Genomic DNA, 22,472 nt, shown 5'->3' with positions numbered 1-22,472 from the left:
TACACATAACGAGGCTGGAAAACACTAGCAAACAAATTGCAAGTAATGCAGAGCATGTTACAGAATTTACTTTCTTAGCAGCAGAGTATATGAACTCAAATGGTCAACTCATTTCAGAAACCAGACTGTGTGTTGGTTGCTGCTGTTAGCCAGCTCGCTAATTTAAAGCTAGTTCAGATAGATCTATTGAAAATTGCAGTAAGAAAGTAGCAGGTGACTTAATGGGTAGGCAGAACCCACGTCTCGCAGATTTCAGGCATTCTTTAGATGTTACCACTTTCCAAGTGAAATGACCTCCTCCATTTTAATTCAAAAATCTGAATAACAAGTTTCTTTACGCATATTATCATTAATGTTTGCAAACAAACTTTCAGCCCTCGCACCTGTGTAAATCTATTGACTTAACTGACAGCCACTTGTATTTTGAGGTTGGGATCCTGTTTTTTATCTGTGGGCAGTTGTCTTCTGCTATCTTCCCCTTTTAAGAATAAAATAAAATAAATCCTATCTGTTTTCCAGGAACAGTTTTGAAATAACTGCAGTCAGAAATGGAAGCTTCTGCATACATGCTTTAAACATTCTTAGCAATATGGCACCATATTGTCTTTTTCTGAGCAATTACGAGTCGTGTTTTCAAACGAAGGCCAAGTCGAATGAAACCACATTTAAAACAATACAGCTATCATGAACTATGCTGTTCTCACAACCTTCACTCGATTTTAACTCAAAAAGTGCAAAAACAAATAACCTGACACCGCATCTCAGCATGCAAACTTGTTACGATGAAGGCAATAGATTTCCAGTGGACGATGGACACCTTTAATGGGTTATGCACACAAACATGGCAGAGCAAGCAGGAACTTCATTACTGTGCTACACTATTGGTTTAAAAAATGATCTCCTCCCTCTGCAGAGATGGGTGTTTTGCACAACCTTAGTTTTCTAATGGCAGCTTTTGACAAATGTAACAAAACCACTGAACACCTAATACAAATAGATACAGCTATCCTCATAGATCTACACAGTATTTATGAAGCAAAACCAGAAAATACAGTATTTGTAAGAAAATACAGCTTGGGGTGGGGAGGAAATGTGTATATTTGGTGTCTTTTTTTGTTTTGTTTTGTTTTTGTTTTGTGTTTTTCTGTTCTTACTTTAAACTTCTCTAAGGGGACCGTTAATTCACATACAATATAACACAATATGCTGTATACAGACTTCCACGTTAATAATTAGCTAATAAAACTGCCATTCTTAACTATGAATTTTCAGAGCCATATTTCTTAGCTAACAGCGCACAAACCTTTACATATTCTGTAATTGCTATATAATAGAGCTATGCAACTTCAGGATAACAAACTCAGACTAGCAACAACTGAAACATGATATACTACGAGAATTCTGATTTATCCCAGAGAAGAAGAAACTTAGTTTTTCAAAGATATTGTAAATAATAAACGTATAAGTAACTTGTATCCACATTTCACATCAAAAGAAACTGCCTGAATAAGACCAAAACTAAAAATACTCCTTTAATAAGTATGTAACAGCAGAAACTTCCCTCTAAAATACTTAACTTTATTAGTGAAATGGTACCAAAGATAACAAGTATACAAACAATCTCTTTGCTCTATGCTACTTACACAACATAAATAAGACAGCTGTTGTTGCAAGACACAATCCTTCACAGTCTTCCTGTAAGTGTACAGATTTGTCATTCTTTTTATCAGAATAAGCTGTTTATCAGCCAACAGCATGTGGCTTAAATATCACAAAAATGACTGTCTATACTTTACATGGTAAAGCATTTCCTATAGTCTTAAATGTACACAGTGGCAAGAACGGTACATCTTATCAAAAATGAAGAGTGATTAAGCAGCTTCACAATCTAACTGGGTTTCATTACTTTAGGAATTGGGCAAATTTTTCATTCCCTGTAACATGCTTTTTTTCATAAAAATGAACTACAGAAAGGAAAAAAAAAATAGAAAGCAAATCACTAATATGCTATTTGTTTTAACTGAAAGAAACTCTTTCCATGAGGTAAGGCAATTAAGTCATTTGATTGTAATAAGTTGTATTAAAAATAATCTACCTGATTTTAGGTACAAGTAAGTTTATAAGTATGACTCTTACAAAATCTCACAATGATGAAACTGATTATATTAGTTCAGAAAGCACAAACCAGGTTTTTACTTGACAAAAAATATCTGCTTTGTCATTATCTCCCCATATGCTTTCTCCCCAGAGAATGAAAAAAGAATCTCTGCCATATAACTCTTGTGTAAATTAGAACATTTTCTCCCAAATTACTTATCCCCCCAGCTTTGCATACAATTCCTTTTACATCACCTAACGTATAACAGAGAAAACGATGGAGAGGTAACAATTAAGGCCATCCAAATGTAATTAAATATCTAAAGGGCTGCCTTTGATGCAGGTGATCAGAAAATGCTTTTTATTCAGCTATTATATTTGTACAGTGGTGGTCCCCAAAATGTATCTTTGCTTTCACCTATATATTTTCTAAAAATAAAAAATAAATGTAAAAATGGATTTAAAGAAGTGAATTAAACATCCATTCTGACAAATCACTTGCATTCTTGTCTACAGTATGGTGGTGGCAAAACAGCAAGAGATGATGTAAAATTTAGCTGAAAATGAGTAATAGCACATATACATTTCTAAAAAATACCACATTTTAAGAAGGCACTAAAGCTTCTGCTTGTGCTCCCATATTTTTTAAACAAATAAGAAAAAATTTGTTTTCATAATGGCACCTGTACTATTTGCAGCTGAACAGACACACTGCAGTACATCTCAAAACAAAGCTGTAATTTCTGATAATATCATACAGATCTGCTCACTTCTGGAACGACAAAAGAAAACAACAAAACGATCCCCAAAATAACCCAATAAGCTAACCTATTATCATTATACATGGCAATGTTCCTTTTAGGAACAGAAAAGTAGCATGCATTGTTCAAATACTTTAAAGGAAATATTGAGCTTAGGGATATTAGTAAGAAATTATTTTAAATAATAAAAACCAAGAATCTCAAGCAGTGAGCAAATGAGAAACATACTAGTCAGTGAGCATTTTAACATAAGAACCAAAAAAAACCTTTTCTATAGTTGCATTTTACAACAAAAGAGTGTATATTTATGCACCATTTCCAAGCACATCAAACAGTACACATTGAAGTTTTTGCGGATTTTTTAACCCACAAGGTAAAACACAAGTCATCAACAAGCAATATTTTAAACAACCTTCAATGCATATCTTCAGCTTTTTTTTTTTTTTTTTTTTTTTTTTTTTTTTTTTTAAAGATAGTAGAGGTTTACATCTTTCAGTTTCTACTTATTTGTAACAGCCTATGGGAAAACTTAACATAAATCATTTTACCAATAAGTACAGCCATCATGGAAATGCGTGGATTTTTTGAGATGAATAGTTCTGACGGCATCTGCCTTTTCATGGTATAACTACTTATTATCCATGCCTTCTTGCTTTACAGCAAGAAGACAACAAAGCTATCACGAGAATTGGAAGAGCTACTATTACTATCAACATGTTCAGGTTGATTGCTTTGACATTTCTTCCTCATTCTGGGAAATAAAAAGCTTTGGATTTCATTCCTTAGTTGAGTTAGAGGTTCATTATTTGCTTTAAACCTCTTCCATTTTAATTGAGAGGTTATCTTCATTTGGTTGACAGTTCCCATTCTGTTGTAGTTTGACTTCATCTGTCCTTTGTGTATCTCTGTTGTCAATATCCTTGTCAGTTTCTGAATTCTGATCCTCCTTAGTGTAATCTTTGTCCTACAAAAGAGAAAATTATTTTACAAAAAAATCTCACTCTCAGCATTACAGGACATGACACCCAACTAACTCTTGGTATTTTGATTGCCTCTATTTTTACATGCCTATCTTGTGTCAGCAATTTCTAGAATAGATGCAGTGGCTTTTTTTTGTTGTTGTTGTTTTAGACTGCTTTCTTTTCAAGTAGCTAAAGTGAAGCCATCATGTGTCAGCCAAGAAATCATTGTTGTAAAGTGATCTGTCTTTATCTTCAATATTCAGATAAAACAGAACAGTATCACAGAACCTATGAGAAACAGCTCTAGAAGTTAAGACTCCACCATATTTTCTAAACAAAACAGGATTTTGTTTCATATATTTTGTCACATTACTAATGCATTTTACATAAGAGAATTACTGAAGCAAATAGTACACTAAGTTACACAAATCTCTTTTTTATAAAGGCAGTTGGCACCAACAATACGAAGTTTAACAAGAACAAGCGTTGGATTCTGCACCTTGGACATGGCAAGCCCTGGCTACAGATAAAGACTGGGGGACAAGAGGCTGGAGAGCAGTCCCACGGAAGGCGATCTAGGGCTTCTGAGTCACCAGTGTGCCCTGGCAGCCAAAAGGGCCTGACGTACCCTGGGGTGCATCAGGCACAGCACTGCTAGCTGGTCGGGGGAAGAGATTGTCCTGCTCGGCTCTGCACTGGTGTGGCCTCACCTCAAACACTGTGTGCAGCTTTGGGCACCACAATATAAGAAGTGTCCAAAGGAGAGCGACCAGGATGGTGAAGGGTCTAGACGGGAAGAGGTCCCTTGGTGTGCTCAGCCCAGAGCAGAGCAGGCTGAGGGGAGGCCTCATGGCGGCCTGCAGCTCCCTCACGAGGGGAGCGGAGGGGCAGGCGCTGAGCTCTGCTCTCTGGGGACAGCGACAGGACCCGAGGGAACGGCATGGAGCTGGGACAGGGGAGGGTCGGGCTGGGGGTTAGGGAAAGGGTCTGCACCCAGAGGGTGGTCGGGCACTGGGACAGGCTCCCCAGGGCAGTGGGCACAGCACAGAGCCTGACAGAGTTCCAGACGCATTTGGACAACGCTCTCAGACGCATGGTCTGATGTTTAGGTCATTCTGTGTAAAGCCAGGAGTTGGACTTGAGGATCCTTGTGGGTCCCTTCCAACTTGGAATATTCTATGAGCTGAAACATTCTGAATACACCTACTCTATAAATGCATATGGCTTTTCAAATTACAAGATTTGAATTGAAAGATATTTCATTATTCTTTTCTTAATCGTACCACCTTCTATTTTGCAAGGTAAAACCCCACACTGTCCTTCCCCAAATCTTCAATGTTCCTTCCTGCACAGTTCAACACACAGCCCAGGACAAAACTAAGTGGGAGAGGCTGCACTATTACAGAGTGAAAATGTATTAAAAAAAAAAAAAACACAACACAATGTATTTTGAGTTTGATAGCCAAGCTGTTTCTGAAGCCTGCTTCACAATAAGCTTCCTGCATCTTTGTACAGATGCAGTCAGCTAACTCCTAACATATGGCAGAGAACAGAAAAGAGAGAAACCAAAACAGAGGGCTTCTGTAGTCCATACATACACATTCCCACCAGTTGGTTAAGTTCAAACACAAAGACTGATCAAACTGAGCTACTAACATCAAGCAGAGAATGACTTTCATGTCTCCTTTTGACAAAAGATAAACCCATGCGTTTCAAGCTGCACTAATTTGGTAAGGAAAAAAGAGAGGAAATACGAGAGGAGAAAAAGAAAATAGGGGGGGAAATTCCAATATAATCTTGGAGCACTTGGAAACATTCAGCTACTTATCACTTGGTCACAAAGCTTACCTTCAAAGCAGTGGTGCTTTTGTCAGATTTCTCCTTTCCCTCTTTTTCTTTACTACTTTTTTTCTTGGAGGTGGAACGTTCTCTTTCTCTTCTTTCATTGTTTGTATCCCTTTCTCTTTTTTTTTCTTTCTTGTTTCTGTTTATGAAAAGTATTACTCAAGTCAGAATTTGGTCCAAAAGCAACAAACGTACTACCAACATTTGCATCAAGTATATTGTATAGTAATATGCACAGTACAGTAACTAAGACTGTTGGTATACTTGTTTTGTTTTGGAAATGGTCAGCCATCTTCAAACCATTTAACTGCAAACTACACTCTTATCTGGGGGATTTCCAAAAAAAAATCTCAAAATGTAACAAAAAGCCCTTCATAAAGACAACTAGATTTTTTTGACTGACAAAGAATGCATGTGTTCAGAATGAATGCTATTTACAAAGAGAAAAGCAAAATAAATTGTCTCTGAGGAAGGGTTTTCATTATTTGAAACAAATTTATATCACTGACAGATGATGGTTCAAAGCATTACAAAGCTTGAGCCCATGAAGCTGTGTTATGTTTTTTTTTGTTTGTGTTTTTTTTTTTAAATTAAAACTGAATCATATTGACCAACAGAGATCATTTGAAATGATGCAAAGGTAAATCAATGAAAATACTTTCCTACTTGTTTTCTATAAAAGTCCCTGTATCCATTTTTGAATGTTTATTGAAAAACACTGACCTTTTCTTTACAACAGAGAACGATTATTAAAGATCCCCTTGCATTAGAAAACAAACAGCAGAAACACAAATCGACTTGGTTCCTTTCATAATGATGATCTCTATGCCACATTTCAATTTGACAAAATGTTGTACCATTTTCCTCCTTTACTGCTCATTAACTAGATTTACACCAAACTGACCTTCTTGGAGAAGGAGTTCGTGAAGACTTTCTTTTTGTTGTTTTGGATGTCTTAGGAGACTTGGAGGGACTTCTACTCTTCCTTTTACGCCTTTCTCTGCAGAACCAAACAATTCAAGATCAGCAAAGAATACGAATAATAAGCTCAGGAATGACAAAACCTCTCATTATTTGAGGCAACAACTACATAAATATCCCCGAGTTATCTTCCTACCAGCCCATGCTCAACAAACATATTTAAAAAGGGAACAAAGGAAGATCTGGGGAACTACAGGGCAGTCAGTCTCACCTCTGTGCCCAACAGGATTGTGGAGCAGATCCTTCCAGAAACTACGCTAAGTGCACCAAAACAGGACTGTGCATATGCCACAAAGAACAACAGACTCACAGAGTCATTAAGGTTGGAAAAGCCCTCCAAGATCATCTGGCTCCAACCATCCCCCTACTAGCAGTATAACCCATTAAACCATGTCCCTAAGCACCAGGTCCAACCTTTCCTTAAACACCCCCAGGGACGGTGACTCCACCACCTCCCTGGGCAATTCACTCCAATGCCTGACCGCTCTTTCTGGGAAGAAATGTCACCTCATTTCCAACCTGAACCTTCCCGGCACAGTTTGAGGTCACTACCCTCTTGTCCTATCACTAGTTACCTGCGAGAAGAGACCAAACCCCAGCTCCCCACAATTTCTTTTCAGGAAGAAGTTAGAGTAGTTTGCCCATACACCTCCAAAACAATATGGGCATTTCACAAAAACAAGCAGAAAGTACAGAAACCTTTACAGACTTCTCTGCATTATACAAATCCTGAACTCCAGAATTTTGAGGGGCAAGGGAATTCTGCTTTTTTCCAGTGAAGCGCTAACACCACTGAAAGGGAAACAAGTTGCCGGTATGTAAGAAACTCAGGTAGCTATTGTATGACATTAGTGGAGTAAATGTAGTGATGCCTTAGGCCACAGAATGAGCTCTGTGTAAGGGAACTTGGTACGTAGTGGTGACTGAGCAGCAGTGAGTGGCGTTGTGTTTGGGTGGCACAGACTGGGAAAGGGAGGGATGTGCTGACCAAGGACAGCACTGGATGAGAGCCTGCTCCGCTAGGTAACAGAAAACATCCCTGCAATGAAGAGCTGACAATATGAAGGGACATCACATGTATGAGTCAAGAATTGATTGTATTATAGCTGAGAAAATTAAGATTGTATGGGTATAAGAACCCAAGGAAATCCTTGAGTATGGTCCTTTCCTTTGAGGTATCCAGATAGAGCTGATATATGGGTACCATTACATTCTCTTTGCTTTAATTAAGAGTTGACTCTTAATTAAGAGTCTTAAGGGGTGACCAATGCTGCTAGGGGAAACACCAGGATCCCCTAACAACATGTAGAATTCTTCCCAACTCATCCGGTATTACATTCTCTCAAGGTAGCAGATGGAATTTCATATTTAAATTTTACATGAGATATTAGTGAACTACGTAATTGTTGAGGTATTCAGAAAGGATTTTTTCCTGACCTTAACTCAGAAGCAATACCTTTTGCTACAGTTGGTCCACTTAGAGAGCTTATCATCAGTCTCACAGCCTCTTTTTCCTGTACTGAATTTATCTAGACATCCACCCACTTTACCCTCTCTTAGAGGCAAAAACAACAAGTAGATTAATTCTTGACTGCCTTCCTGTTTGCTATCAGCATGGTTAAGGAGTGTTACTTTTTCACTTTACCAGACCATCTAACCAGCTTAGAAACATACCTTTATCTTTCAACTGAGATATATTCACTTTCTGAAAGGCTAACCAGTCAAAATGCCATGCTAACTTCTTGCAGTCAGCCATCCAGACCAGAAATTTCATTGCTTGTCATTCCTAAGACAGCCAATTCACAAATACTACCACCACCCAAGTGTTTGTAAACCCAACAAACTGCTCTACAGATGAACACCATACAGTATTTCAGAAACCAAGGAATTATGCTAAGAATGACTCAAACTGTCATCGGGATTGAAACTTCTGGATGGCTCTAACACAGAAATGGCACAAGAGCCATCTACTTACTGTTCTCAAAGACTGTATATGCTATAAAGTTAAGTGAAAGGCAAGCACCAGCAGCCCAACAAGAGACTGTGTGTTCTATCAGGTATGATACAGAGCTCTTTGTAATTTGTTTACCTTTGTAAGGAAATCTATAAAACAGAGAGAATACAAAATGGAATTACCAAGACCATGATATTGATAAATAAAAATTCGGATGTATTTCATTTTGCTGAGAAGTCCAAAAAAAGCATGAAAAAATTCTGAACAACAAACCTGCTGGAGCTACGAGATCTTCTTGAAGAGCTATAGCTTCTTGGGGGTGTTCTGGATCTCTTCTCTTTCTTCTTTTTATCATCCCTCTCTTTTTCTCTTTCTCGCTCTTTTTCCTTATCCCCATCTTTTTCCTTTTCTTTTTCTCTGTCCCCTCCTTTGTCTTTATCTCCCTCCTTGTCCTTCATCTTCTCTCTGTCCTTCTCCCCATCTTTCTCAACATCTTCTTTTTCCTTGTTCTGATCTACCTCTTCCCTGTCTTTTTCCTTATCCTTATCTTTTTCCTTTTCCCTTTCTTTGTCCCTGTCCTTATCCTTGTCCCTGTCTCTATCCCTATCCTTGTCTTTGACTCTCTCTCGATCTTTGTTACGCTCTTTATCCCGGTCCTTATCCCTGTTTCTCTCTTTATCTCGCTCTCTTTCTCTTTCTTTGTCTCTGTCCCGGTCTCTTTCCTTTTCCTTGTCTCGGTCTCTCTCTTTCTCCTTTTCTTTGGTCTTTTCTTTTTCCTTGACCTTTTCTTTGTCTCTTTTCTTGTCCCTGTGAAAATTCAAACAAAAATCCATTAATTCTTCTTTGATCTTTCTAATAAAAATTACAACTAAGTCTTAGCATACACTGAATGCTCAAGAGAAAGTATGCCTCTCTGTTGAAAAATTATTATTTTACTTGGATCCATATAAAATGGACTGCAAATTAACTAGCCCTGTATGAACAATGACAGATGACTGGACAGAAGCCTTTATTCTGCAGTGTTCTGTTGTACTTATAATCTGTATGTGCTTGGAAATCCAACACCAGTGACTACAGAAAAACAAAAAATGGGTAAAACTTTGCCAAACAATTCTCTTAAAAGGCAAATGTAAGGTCAAAACTCAATCAAGACAATTCAGTCTTCTGTAATGTAATTACGATTTTGAAAATAATCAAACTGTAAGAAAACTGGTAAGACAGTAAAAACAAAAGCAAGGTAAACAGAACTTCTATAGGACAGGCAGAGTGATACCTGTTCATAAGAAGAAAAACAGTGAGAAACATTCCAATGATATTATAGTAAAACCAAATAAAAACTGATTAGATCACAGCTTTAGCTGGAAAATTACATTTCAGCATAGGATTATTTGGAAGTGGGAGACCCCTGACCATCTTTCCTAGTGGACATGCACATGAGCTGCCTCTAAAACATATGAAAATAAACAATTATTCAGATAAATAGGAGAAAGCATGATACAAAGAGTTGATTAACAAGCCTTTTCAGGTCCACAAGAACCAGACCGATAGAAGTTTGTGTCTTTTGGTATTCGTACTTATTCAAACGTTTTTAAAGATTCTCAGAAGGACTCATTCAGACCTGAAAGGCTCCAGGCATAGCCCCTATCTTTCTTCACTGGAAGAAGGGTTTAGCACTGGGACCGGGCACAGAGCGGCATTTTGCACAGGAGGTTGCTTTTTCAAAAGACTTTCTGCTGGCTAAGTGGGAGACCCAGAGCGCACATGAACCACCAGCCAGGACTGTTCTGCGACCACCTGCACTGGTCAAGAGCACGCATCCTACCAGACCCTCAAGGCAGAATGGTGGGCACTCTGAGAGCAAACACTGCAGCTCCAGCTGGGGGGACTGCACCATCTCCCTCAGTCCTGTCCGATGCCTCCAGCCAGGTGGAGCTGCTGAAGGGACAGGCTGCAGTGCAGAACTGACTGCAGGAAGCACCCAGGCCTTACTCCTGGGGCAGGGACAGGTGACAGACCTGCCTACAGAAGGTGTGCCCAGGTGGAGGATGTCCTGCAGCAGGTGGCTGAGCTGCAGGAGGCAGTATAACTGCCTCCAGTAAGCTGTGTAACATCAGGGAGGCCGAGAAGGAGCTAGATAGCTGCTTCCAAGTGCAGTGTTTCGTGGACCCACAGCAGAACAGCCAAAAAATCCCCCACCAGCACGCACATAAAGGAGGGATGCCAACAGTGTGGAAGAATGGAAGCCTGCAATGGCAAGGATCAGCAGGAGGAAAAGAGTACCCCTGAAGCCTGAGGTACCCTTACAGAATTGCTTCACTGCTCTGCAGACTGAAGAGGAAGGACCTGTTGTCATATTGCAACCACAAAAAGGTGACTGGGGATAGTTGTAGGTGAGACACCTCTTTTCTGAGAGGTGTGGAGGGAACTGGAATACATACAGCCAGGAGCAGTCAGACATATCAAAGGACTCCAAAATGACACAGGACACCTAGTTATCTGGGATATGGAGAAGGCTGAGGTACTCAGTGACTTTTTTGCCTCATTCTTCACCAGCAAGTGCTCTAGCCACATAGAAGGCAAAGGCAGGGACTAGGAGGATGAAGAACCACCTGCTGTAGAAGATCGCTTTCAAGATCATCTAAGGAACCTGAATGTACACAAGTCCACAGCACTTGAGATACACCCAAGAGTCCTGAGGGAACTGCCAGATGAAGTTGCTAAGGCTCTACCCATCCTGTTTGAAAAGTCATGGTAGTCCAGTGAATTTTCTAGTGATCGGAAAAGGGGAAACTTAACATCAATTTTTTAAAAAGGAAAAAAGGAAGACCCAGGGTACTACAGGCTGGTCAGTCTCACCTCTGTGCCCAGTAGGATTGTGGAGCAGATCCTCCTGGAAACTATGATAAGGCACATAGAAAACAGAGGTGACTGGCAACATCCAACATGTCTTCACTGAGGGCCTTACAAATTTGGTGGCCTTCTGCAACAGGGTTACAATGAGCCAGCAATGTGCACTTGTAGCCAGAAAGCTAATGATATTCTGGGCTGCATAAAAAGTAGTGTGGACACAAGACGATTCTCCTCCAGTACTCTGCTCTCATGAGACCCCACCTAGAGTACTGCCTTTATACTGAGGTCCCCAGCATAAGACAGACCTGTTTGAGTGGGTGCACAAGAGGGCCACAAAAATAATCAGAGGGATGAAGCACCTCTCCTACAAAGACAGGCTGAGGGAGTTGGGGCTGTTCAACCTGGAGAAGAGAAGGCTCTGGGAAAACCTTACTGAGATCTTCTGGTACCTAAGGGGGGCCTACAGGAAAACTGGGAAGGGACCCTGTCAGGAAGTGGAGTGATAGGACAAGTGGGAGTGGCTTTAAACTACAAGAGGAGAGAGTTAGATTACATGATAGGAAAAAATTCTTTGCTGTGTGAGTGTCAAGGCACTGGCACAGGTTGCCCAGAGAAGTTCTGGATGCCCTGGAAGTGTCAAAGGCCAAGTTGAATGGACCTTTGGGCAACCAGGTCTAGTGGAAGGTGTCACTGTCACGGTGGTTGGAATCAGATGATCTTTAAAGGTAATTTCTAACCCAAGTGATTGTATGATTCTACGTACATATAAACATAGAACTAATTTCTCTACTGAAGTTTAGATACCTCAGTATAAAAAATTTACTTTCTATACTTTTGCTTCATAGACAAACCCTACGAACAAGACAAAGCATTTAGACTTCATCCTTTACCATCACGTAAAACATTTGTTACATTTTAAAAACAAAACAAAAAAAAAAAAAACACACTTTGTACTGTACGCTAAGAAAAAGTGTATATTTCTTTTTACAGTTTATATTACATTTCCTATGATTGTAAACTCACCGAGAACGAGATCGACTTCTTGACTTCCGCCTTTCTCTAGATCTAGACCGTTTTTTTAGGGGACTTCTGGATCTGCGTCTGTCCTTGTGTCTTGAGAGTGATCTGTTGCCAGACCTACTTCTATATGAATGATACCACAAGAAAAATACTTTAATATTGAAACTTCAAAAAAACAGGTCAACCAATACAGGAAAAAAATAATAATATAAAAAAAAAACAGAAATCTTGCCTAACTACAGAAAGTTATATAGCTACATCTCAGTAATACAGTACCTACCATCATTTTAGCAAACGTGCTTTCCTTTGACACAATGCACCATTTAAGTAATATTCAAGTAACATTCGTATTTTATTACAACCTCTATGAATATTCCAGAAAATGTAAATTCTTATCATATTAGGATAGCTCTTCTTAATAAATCTCAGTGCATAACATCTAAAATCAACTTGTAAAAGCCATTAGTTGCACTTTTCCTCTTCTCTAGGCACTTATTGCAGTCTTGGTCATCTGGTTGGATCTCCAAATAAAAAAAAATGAAACTGTCACTATCTGTGTTTCAGCATTTACTGAAGGTACCTTTTCAGTTGAAAGGACTTGTAAGTATGGATTTGAATCTCAAGAATTATCAAGAAAATGAATGAGCATTTGCTATGTGATATATAAGGAATACAAATAACGTGCGGACAGCCCAATAGAAATTCAATTCCAGTCTTCTGATAAAAATACATAGCATAGTCTCAGATTTGATGACAAAAACAAGACTTTTAAAAATGAATATACTTTTTTTTTCCAAAATATTTATCATTTTTGGATGATTGTATTGTCTAGGAAGCTTAAAATAAAAGGCTGAATTGGAACGTTATGTTTCAAAAAACAATCACTGGATACTTTGCCTGAGAGGTTCATGTACCATGATGTTAACGTTACCAAAGACAGAAAGACTATATATATACTACTCAATAAATTCTGAAAAATATGAAGACAAAAAATACCAGCTCCACCTGTCTTCTGCAGCTCAAGACACACAGAATAAGATATACCAAGAGAAGAGAAGAGGCAGCTTCATACCATGTATCAGTGTAGAAATATAACTAATTACAGGATAAATTGATTGCAATTTAGACAAAATAAGCCCTTTATTAAAATTTGCCTTATAAAGAAGAAAGGGATTTAGGTGGTTTATTAAACACAAAAACAGGAAAGTGGTACAGATAGATAATTCTTAGGAATAAATTTGCTTCAATGAATGATACTGACTTTTTTTTAGCATATACTCAAAACTTTAACAGTGGTAAAAGATTTTTAAAAAGAAAATTAACTATCAACTTGTTAACGTGTTTAAAGCCTAGGTTTTCTGCAAGTGAAAAATGCAAATTTATCTTCTAGAACTCAGTTTGTTTTATGTAAATACAGAACAGCACAGAAATGGCTCAAATGGTACACAAAACGAAGACTCAATTACGTCCTGACTGAGAGAAACAGCAGAGAAGCATGCAATAATGAAGTGACCAAATCATTGTTCTTGCATTAAAAAGTTACCCAATGGTTTGATGTCAGAGAATATGTGCTGCGGTGTCTTGCTTTTACAAAGCTGAAGCCTGCACTTAGATCATACTGCATTGTTAATATAAATGATGTGCTGTGCCCCTCTATCCAGCCCCTCTATCCTGTGTGTAAAAGATGTACACAAAAAATGTAAGAAAGGATGCAACACAAGTGTTTCTGCAACAGTGACAACACTCACCTTTCTAAAGTGTAAGCTATAAAACACACTTGAATGCTTTGGTTTTTGATACTTAATGTAACCAAATACCTTCAGACTGATTACATAAACACAAGAAATTGAAAAAATACGAACGATTTTAGAAAGCATATGCAAGTGTCACATAAAAATACTGTCTCATTCTTGGAAAAAATGTTAATGTACAAACTTTAATAGCGATCTAGAGATTCCCTTTCCTCCTATATTTCAAAGCCTGTTTCAGAAATTAGCAAATTTAACAAAAGCAAACAAACTGAAGAATGAAAAATTACCCCTACCTTTTTCTTCTGGCTTGTCAGAGATTTAACTTTACAGTACAATAAATAGAAAAACTGTTTTTATTAACTATGTGTTTAGAAGTTCGGGACAGCAATGACTTTCTACTAGCAAAACCAGCCACCTTGTCTGTTCAGGGTGTTAGAACTAAAACTAAATATTCTAGCCACAAAGCACAGGTAACTAACTGTTCGTTTGTTTTTAAATACAGAAGACACAAAATGAAATAAGGTCATGCTACCCTGCACAGAAAGTACCTTCCATTGTGTTTTAATTGAAAGTAATTTTGAAAACATTAGTATTTAAAGGGAAAGAGTATCTGTTCAGATAAAGATCCCAGTTACCCTGATCTGGTTAGTATAAACTACTAATCCCCTCTGCACTGACATTTGTCTCATAATTAAGAAATCTCAGTAACCACCATCATTCAAGAAAAAACATATCACCTTAGTCCAAAACAAAAACATACCTACCTATGTTTTGAATGTGATCTTTTCCTTCTAGATCGGGATTTTGAGCTAGACCTGGATTCTGAACGAGAATGGGAACGAGATCGACCGCCTTTTCTTTCACTGCTCTTTCCAGACTCTGAGAGGAAAAAACCACTTTGCAGTGTAAGCTCAGAACATTTAAAGATCCCAGTTAACAATCTGGCACAAGTGGAATGTACCACATATAGTGCAAGGGGCCTACTCTTTGCACATCTTCCTTCTTTGCAAATATCCTTCAGAAACATCCAAGAAAGTCATTGCATATACTCGTTGAGTGCAGCCATCCTGCAGCAGTACACATAAACCAGATAATTATAAACAGCTAGCTCTATTAGGAAAGGGACTTATGTTGCTGCCACAATGCACAAGATTACAACATGTTCTCCTGTTGGTATATTATTAATAAAACTACTATTTTTTGTTTGTTTTTAATAACCTGAGAAAAATAGAGTAAATTAGAATAGAGGGTAAAAATTGGAAAAAAAAAAAAAAACATAAAATAATAAAAAATAAAGAATAAAAAATAAAGTAGTTAATACTTTCAATACTTTTAGACATTTCAACAACTGCACAAACACTGAAGTTTCATTCCTCATGCATTATTTTGGGGAGGAAGGGATGGAGAAAAGGGGCTGAGAAGTTTGATTCAAAAGCCACGAAGTCAGTGTTAAGCCTATCAGCAATCTCAGCAAACTTTGGTTCAGCCTCTAAAAGAAACCACTTTACATAAAGGAAATATTACAGCTGTTTTAATTCCAACCCAAAAGAAAAACAGAAAAAAAACCTCATCTCTCCCCAAAATCTCAATACTACCAGCTATCTAACCTACATAAGCCAAAATCTGAGATTGTTAATAAAATGTCTAAATCTCACAAATCAAAATGAAAAGGAGGAACTTACTCGGTAGTTGAACAATGAGAGAATTTTTTATGCTGTGCTTTAAATCATCAGCACTGAAATGTGCATCTAACCTCTCAGCCCATTAACATCTTCCCCCTTGACCTGACATTTCATTGTTAACAGGGATCAGTGAAATGATTTGGATGAAAAAAAGTTCATTACAATATATTAAGTTTCATCCCAGATTCATTCTCTGATCCCATTTGGTTTGAGAATGTACAGTCTTCAGCCAGCATGAAAAAGAGCACAGGGAAAAAATTAATTTGCTAACAGTAAATAAATCATAATATTGGTGCTTTCACCAGAATGCTAGCTCCTCCGATCATGAATTACAACACTAATGTGTGCTAGAAGAACAAAAAAAAAATATAGTAACTTTATGTAAAAGTTCGTACGTACTTCGAATTTTAAAAGCACCAACCATTAATACTGTTCACTTTAGCACTGTTTTCCTACCTTTGAAAACATGCAGTGAACATGTATGCAAAGATAAAAAATGATGGAAATAAAAAACAGTCAACTGCTCTGTTGCATGAAGACAATTTTGATTATTTTAATTTTCTTCCACAGATACTGTACAGCTCTGAGTAACCTTTTCCTGTGTCTCAAAGTGCTCTTAAAATCACGTACGGAGGTGCACGTAGAACATGTCTGTTACACAGTGAATATAATATGCCTACCTGGCTCAATAGCAGCAGATATAAAAGACTGGGCCTCCCTTACTCTCTTCATCACTTCTTCCAGTTCCTTGGCAGCAGCTTGTGGTGTCATTTCAGGAGGCTTCACTATTGCATTATTGGAGTGATTTATTCTAAATTAAGGAAAAATAAAACCTTTAACACACAAACAGTTGAAAACAGAAAATGAAACATAAGAAAGGAAAACATTTAAACTTCAACATATGATTAAAAATTTCAAAGTTCAGTAAAACTGCAGATTTTTCATAGCATTTATCTGTTGCCTAAATATCTGAGATGTGTATTTTATTCCTTTCTAATGTTACCACTTTTAAATAAATGAGACACAATGTTTCTGTTTTACTCTTAACAAACAGAGGTTCAAGTCTAGAAATCTGTTCCTCTGGTTTAGATCAAACCTCAAAGTTAAAGCCTATTTTACACAGACTTCATATATAAAACTTTGGACAAAGGACTTTGCAGATTCTCTCCCTGTTACGGCTTCCATTGCCTCAATATTAAATGTAAATGTACTCTACTCTAGGCCGTTCACATTCATCTTAGAGGAAGTTACACCCAACCTTGAAAGTGGAGTTTACAAAAGTGTTCCAGTTAACCAACAACAGATCATTATACTGAAAAAATATTCATCACAGTATATTCCTACAGATCAGAGTCATGAATGCATGAGGATGCTATGAAATCTCTCATTCAATATTCATATGGATAATTCATTTCTTACTTCAGTGGCCTGTCTCCAAACATAACTCCATTAAAGGCAAGAGCTCGAGGTACAGAATTCTGGTCTGCAAATTCCACAAAAGCAAACCGTGTTGGTTGAGTCTCATCACCCGCCATTCGCACAAATTTGACTTCTCCAACTTGCTTAAAGAATTCGAGCAGCTGATCCGCTGTGGTAGTCTAGAAAAAGTCAAAGAGCTCGGCTGAAGTAAAATACATAATGAAAAAATTATCCAACATATCAGGTAACATAGAAACTATAGATTTTGCTAAGAAATTTCACCATTACTACACAGGTGACACAGGTTTGATACGTTACACTATAGGATAGACAGGCATTATTTTTTCTTCCACTAATCTGAAGAATAAAATACAGTTTAAAATAGTGCAACCACAAGTCCTGAAGTCTTACATTTAAGCAATAAATAAACTTGCACAGGATTTTGCACATTTCAGGCAACCCATTTGAAGTAACTGTTGAGGAATTTCCTTTTACACCTATGTCAAAGCTATTTCTGCTATTATGATTTTTGATCAGTTAAAAACAGCAAGAACAAAAAACAGAACAACATTACAAGGCTTTGGTTTTATTTTTTCTACTAGCTTCCCGCTTGTTTTATTTTATTGCAATCAACGGTACTTTTATAATTTAGTAGCTATTTTGGCAATCAAATAACCCCCCAAAACAAATACTCATATTGCCATCAATCAAAAACAAATCATATTTCAAATAAATAAATCAGTAACTGATGAAAAAAACAGATTTCTGACAGACCTAGCTTTTCTGTCACTGAAACTCAGAAATACTCAGGCTAATTTTGCAACTTTTACTAGGACAAATCATTAACCTTCTGCTATAGTTAATTTATTGTAATTCAGAAGGTGAATTCCTTGCTTAAGCACTGCACAGTACTATAAGCAGCTGCACAGTATTATAGAGGAACAGCTATCATGATCTCGTGGCTTCTAAGGAAATCACTCAATTAATACGTTCCAGTTGGATCAACACGTACGATCTTATTTCTGTTGCTTGAATTCAGTCACACTGTTATTCCTCTGGCATCCTGCTAATCTGAATTACACAGTCTGGTGCAGGATCTGATCTGATTAGTGCAAGAGCATTCAAAATTTAAAATAATACTAGTAACCAAAAATGGCAAGATTTTTTTTTTTTCTTAAATTCCTACTGTCATCAGCTACAAAAAGCTCTTAAGACTACAATCCGTAAATTACGAATTTATATCTTATATTAGAGTTTCTCATTCAAAACAAACAAACAAAAAAAAAGCTACCTGGGAATTCAAGTTTCCAACATATACTGTTCTCCTGATTTCATCAATTTTGGATGGGTCCACATTTCCCATTATTGGTGGCTGTGGTATTTCCCCAAGTGCTGTTATGTTAGGGTCCAGTGCTGCCGCTGGTATTGCTCCCAAAGTGCCAAGTGAAACACCAAGCTGAAAAACACAAAAACTTCAAGATCCCTAATCTTTATTTCTTTTTTTTTTTTTCTTTTTTTTTTTTTTTAAGAATAAAACTCTACCCACAAGTAGTCTTGTACAATCTGTGTGCTACTAGTTACCATCTTATTAAAGGCACCTGACCAGAGATCAATCAGAAAATATGGAGGCGTGAATTTCTAATGCTAGTAGTCAATCACATTGATAAGGATGTCTTTAAGCATTGCTATTACTACTGTTTGTTTTTTTTTGCCACAGCAAGTATTACAGATGAGGAATCACTGAGGACTTATCTAAATTTGGTTATAAAGAATTTCACCTTGAAACTGCTGAGAACCAAGAAAGAAGAAGCATCAAGACAAAACATGCATTCAGAATGCCATGGCCACTGGAAATAGCCCATCAAACACGCACAAAGTTAATCAACTAACACCACACAAACATCTTTGCTTTGCAGAAATCAACAAAATCTTAATCTTCCCCTGACTTATGAAGAAAATACACTACAATGTTTTGCAAGTACTGCTGCACCAAAAATGCCCTGTAGTTAATATCCAGACTTCAGAAGAAAGTTTTTAGTGGCGTAATTTCCTGCACATTTTCGTACTTCAAGTACTTAAGACCAAGGAAGAGACAATCATGACTACAGAGCATTCAGGAAGTGTGATTTTGTTATTAAGTATGCTCATCTAATGAAGTATGAAATAAAACTTTTAATTTTTAAGTCCTACCTTACTAATAGAATGTGTGAGAAATCCTATCTGTATACACAATGCTATTATTATGCACGTACAAGAGCATCTCATGCTTGACTATTTTCTAGTTCATCCTGTGGGTTGGTTACTTACAATTCCAACATCTAAAGAAAAGCCATTGGTCATCACTATTGACAAATATAGAAAGTAAAAACAAAAAAGTTTTTAGGCATAACCTGTTCACCAAACAGCAACTTCACAAAAACAGCAAATTTACTGCTTCTGCTAAAATCTATGGAAAAGAGAATAGTGGCATGATGACATGGTTAATTAATACTGTACGGGAGAAAAAGGGAAATTCCACAGATAACACCTCTACATTCCATCTCCTTGTGTTGTCTACATTTACCCGGTGGAGCCCATTGGTCCAAGAAACCAACAGTTAGCAACCACTGATGCAGCAGTAGACCAAGACCCAAAAATGCCACTTTGTAACTAACAATGAATTCTGGATTCATGGAATAAAATACTGAGGTTTTGTTTTTAAAATTTTCATTCACAGAACAAGATAAATTATTCGTATGATACTGAACATATGCATTAAATTAACTCCTGGAGGATAAGGGGGGGCGTTTGCTATTTGCTGTCATCCTAACATCTGAACAGACTGGCAGAAATTTGTTAATAACAGATAATTTATTAAAGATGGTATAAAAACAGAGTCACTTCAGAAAGTTATATTAGAAACAAATGTCTCTAAATCCTGCTATTAATTATGCTTAATTAGCAGCAATTAAGCAGTTGAACCACGAGTAAGCACACTTTTAATTTATGAAATGCCTAAACTATTACTTCATATATCAGTGAGCATAGTATCACCTATCTTAATAGGAAAAAAAAAAACAACAACACTCTTGTGAACTAAAAATGGATTTTCAAAGCCAAGCATTGCCTCTTATACAACAGTTGTAACTGGTGACCTTGGTCCCACTGTTTCTGAATAGAAGTTGTGCACTCTAAAACAGCTGCTGGACTAGAAGCTTTGAAAAGGGTGGAAACTTTTGTGTAGATTTATGAAATACTGCAGCAGAAAACAACACTGCATTTTCAAGCAAGGTTTTTATGGAAGGGATGAAAGAAGAAAGAAATTAATTGATATTCATTTCTTCTAGGATGCTTGTAATTATCAGCTAAGGATATAAAAGTGGGAATAATGCTTCAGGTAACAGAGACAAATGAGGAATCATTATAAAAACAAGTAAGTCAGAATCTGCATGACACCCTTAACACACAAACGAAAAATCCAGGACAGTATCAGGAGTTATCAGTAAGCATGCAGCTGCAACGTATTTGAAAGACTGAGGAATTTCATCTTCAAGTAACATAGGGGCGGTGACACTAAGCCCATTTTTTTCCAAAGTAGGCTTTGCTATTTCCAGAATTGTGTCTGAACAGGGCACAGCTGCCTGCTGATTTCAAGAAAAGCTTACAGGGGCAGATGGGAACTGTGTAGAAGTAGCAGCAGCTAGCTCCTGTCTTATTTCTAGTGAAAATATTGCTAGGCAAACAGTCAAAAGTCCTACCACTGAGCATCCCAATGCAACATTTCAGCATTATAAAGGTCTGTGCCAATTTAAATATTATGTTTTATATGATTTTTAGGAGGTGGATAGCATTGCCACTGGATCAAATTAATGGGTCTAGAAAGGGACAAGTAACATGGACACAACCAAAACCAGTATTCACCCACTAGTTTGAAAATTAAAAATCCAAAAGAAAAAAACAGGAAAGGTAGTGCACATGCATCTCGTGATCCACCCTCAAACGAAGAATCATAGCTAGATTCGCACTGATCTGACAAAGAAAAGGATTAACATCCATGGATCAGATTGTTCTTGTTCTCTGAATGCAGAAAAGGCTATTAGATATAGATGAAACCAGGAATCAAACAGCAACTGAATTTTACTTACTGTAGTCAAAGGTGTTGGTGTAGGTATAGGAAGTAACCCTGCACCAGGCATCAGGCTTGTCATGGTAGGAGCAGGTGCCAATAAAGAAAGGGCTTTGGCTTCATCTGGGATTTTACCTGAAGAAGCAAATGAAAGCATTATACAGAGTTCACACACTACACAGATGTTATTCTTTCTATGATTTTAAAATTACCCTTGCATTTAAAAAGGTAATAAATAAGAATGAATCTATCTACCAGATCCTTACAAAGAAACAAATAAGAACTTAAGTTTTTCCTTTTACCCTGCCCTACTAGGAAAAACAAAAGTGAGAAAAACTTCAAAGACTAGCAATCTCATTAATGGATTATTATTTTAAAAACTGAATATGTACACAATTATTTAACACTTTGAGCTATGGGTCACCTGTACTGGAAACTTAATGTTCATGAACCAAACGATATCAAGCATGGACGCTTTCCCAGGGCGGTGTTTTCGCGGTGATCGAAAGTTGTTTTACACATGACAACCGTTCGTGTTGGCTGCATCACTAATAGCACACAGAACATCAGATACAGAAAAGAAGAACATTTTTTAAAGTTTAATCCCCAGAAATGGCAAATAACCAAATCAGTAAAAGAAAAAAAAAGAAAAAACATGTATGTGCTAACTGAAATCTGTGCTTTTTTTCTCTCTGAAGCTACCTACTCTTGATGTAAAAATAAATAAAATAAAAACTACTGTGACTCCACACAATACACACTACAAGTAAAGCTGGGGGAAGGAAAGGTGAGTGCAGAAAAATTTAGATTTGTACTGTCTTATATTCTAGGTCATCTCAGTTTATCTGAAACTTTGATAGATTAGCCGTAAATTTACTGAGATTGAAGAAAATCATAAAAAAAAAATCAGCTAAGAAAGCTATATATTCCTAAAATATGCATTTTATATTATTTCAACCAGATTATCTTCTCCCTGTCATTATAACCATTTAAATATATCTAATCATAGGTTAGATACCAAACATAGGTTTCATTTAAAGTTAGA

The 22,472-nt window shown here is 37.2% G+C and overlaps 1 protein-coding gene across 1 annotated transcript in view; it reads right to left on the bottom strand.

The window, feature by feature from the left end:
• Window positions 1-3,325: 3,325 nt before the first annotated feature.
• SREK1 (splicing regulatory glutamic acid and lysine rich protein 1) overlaps window positions 3,326-22,472 on the bottom strand; it is a 34,475-nt gene continuing 15,328 nt past the window's right edge. The window contains exons 3-12 of the mRNA XM_032206586.1: window positions 21,447-21,562; window positions 18,614-18,778; window positions 17,323-17,501; window positions 16,584-16,714; window positions 14,986-15,100; window positions 12,474-12,593; window positions 8,874-9,407; window positions 6,570-6,665; window positions 5,669-5,804; window positions 3,326-3,822 (exon numbers count right to left, since the gene is read on the bottom strand). Coding sequence (XP_032062477.1) covers window positions 3,670-3,822; window positions 5,669-5,804; window positions 6,570-6,665; window positions 8,874-9,407; window positions 12,474-12,593; window positions 14,986-15,100; window positions 16,584-16,714; window positions 17,323-17,501; window positions 18,614-18,778; window positions 21,447-21,562 — 1,745 coding nt within the window. The 3' untranslated portion in view covers window positions 3,326-3,669. The remainder of the gene's footprint in view (window positions 3,823-5,668; window positions 5,805-6,569; window positions 6,666-8,873; window positions 9,408-12,473; window positions 12,594-14,985; window positions 15,101-16,583; window positions 16,715-17,322; window positions 17,502-18,613; window positions 18,779-21,446; window positions 21,563-22,472) is intronic.

The sequence above is a fragment of the Aythya fuligula genome, chromosome Z (assembly GCF_009819795.1).
Source record: "Aythya fuligula isolate bAytFul2 chromosome Z, bAytFul2.pri, whole genome shotgun sequence".
In the NCBI taxonomy this organism is placed as follows: domain Eukaryota; kingdom Metazoa; phylum Chordata; class Aves; order Anseriformes; family Anatidae; genus Aythya; species Aythya fuligula.
Note: the sequence above shows the minus strand (reverse complement) of the source record. Positions and strands in the feature narration are given on the sequence as shown.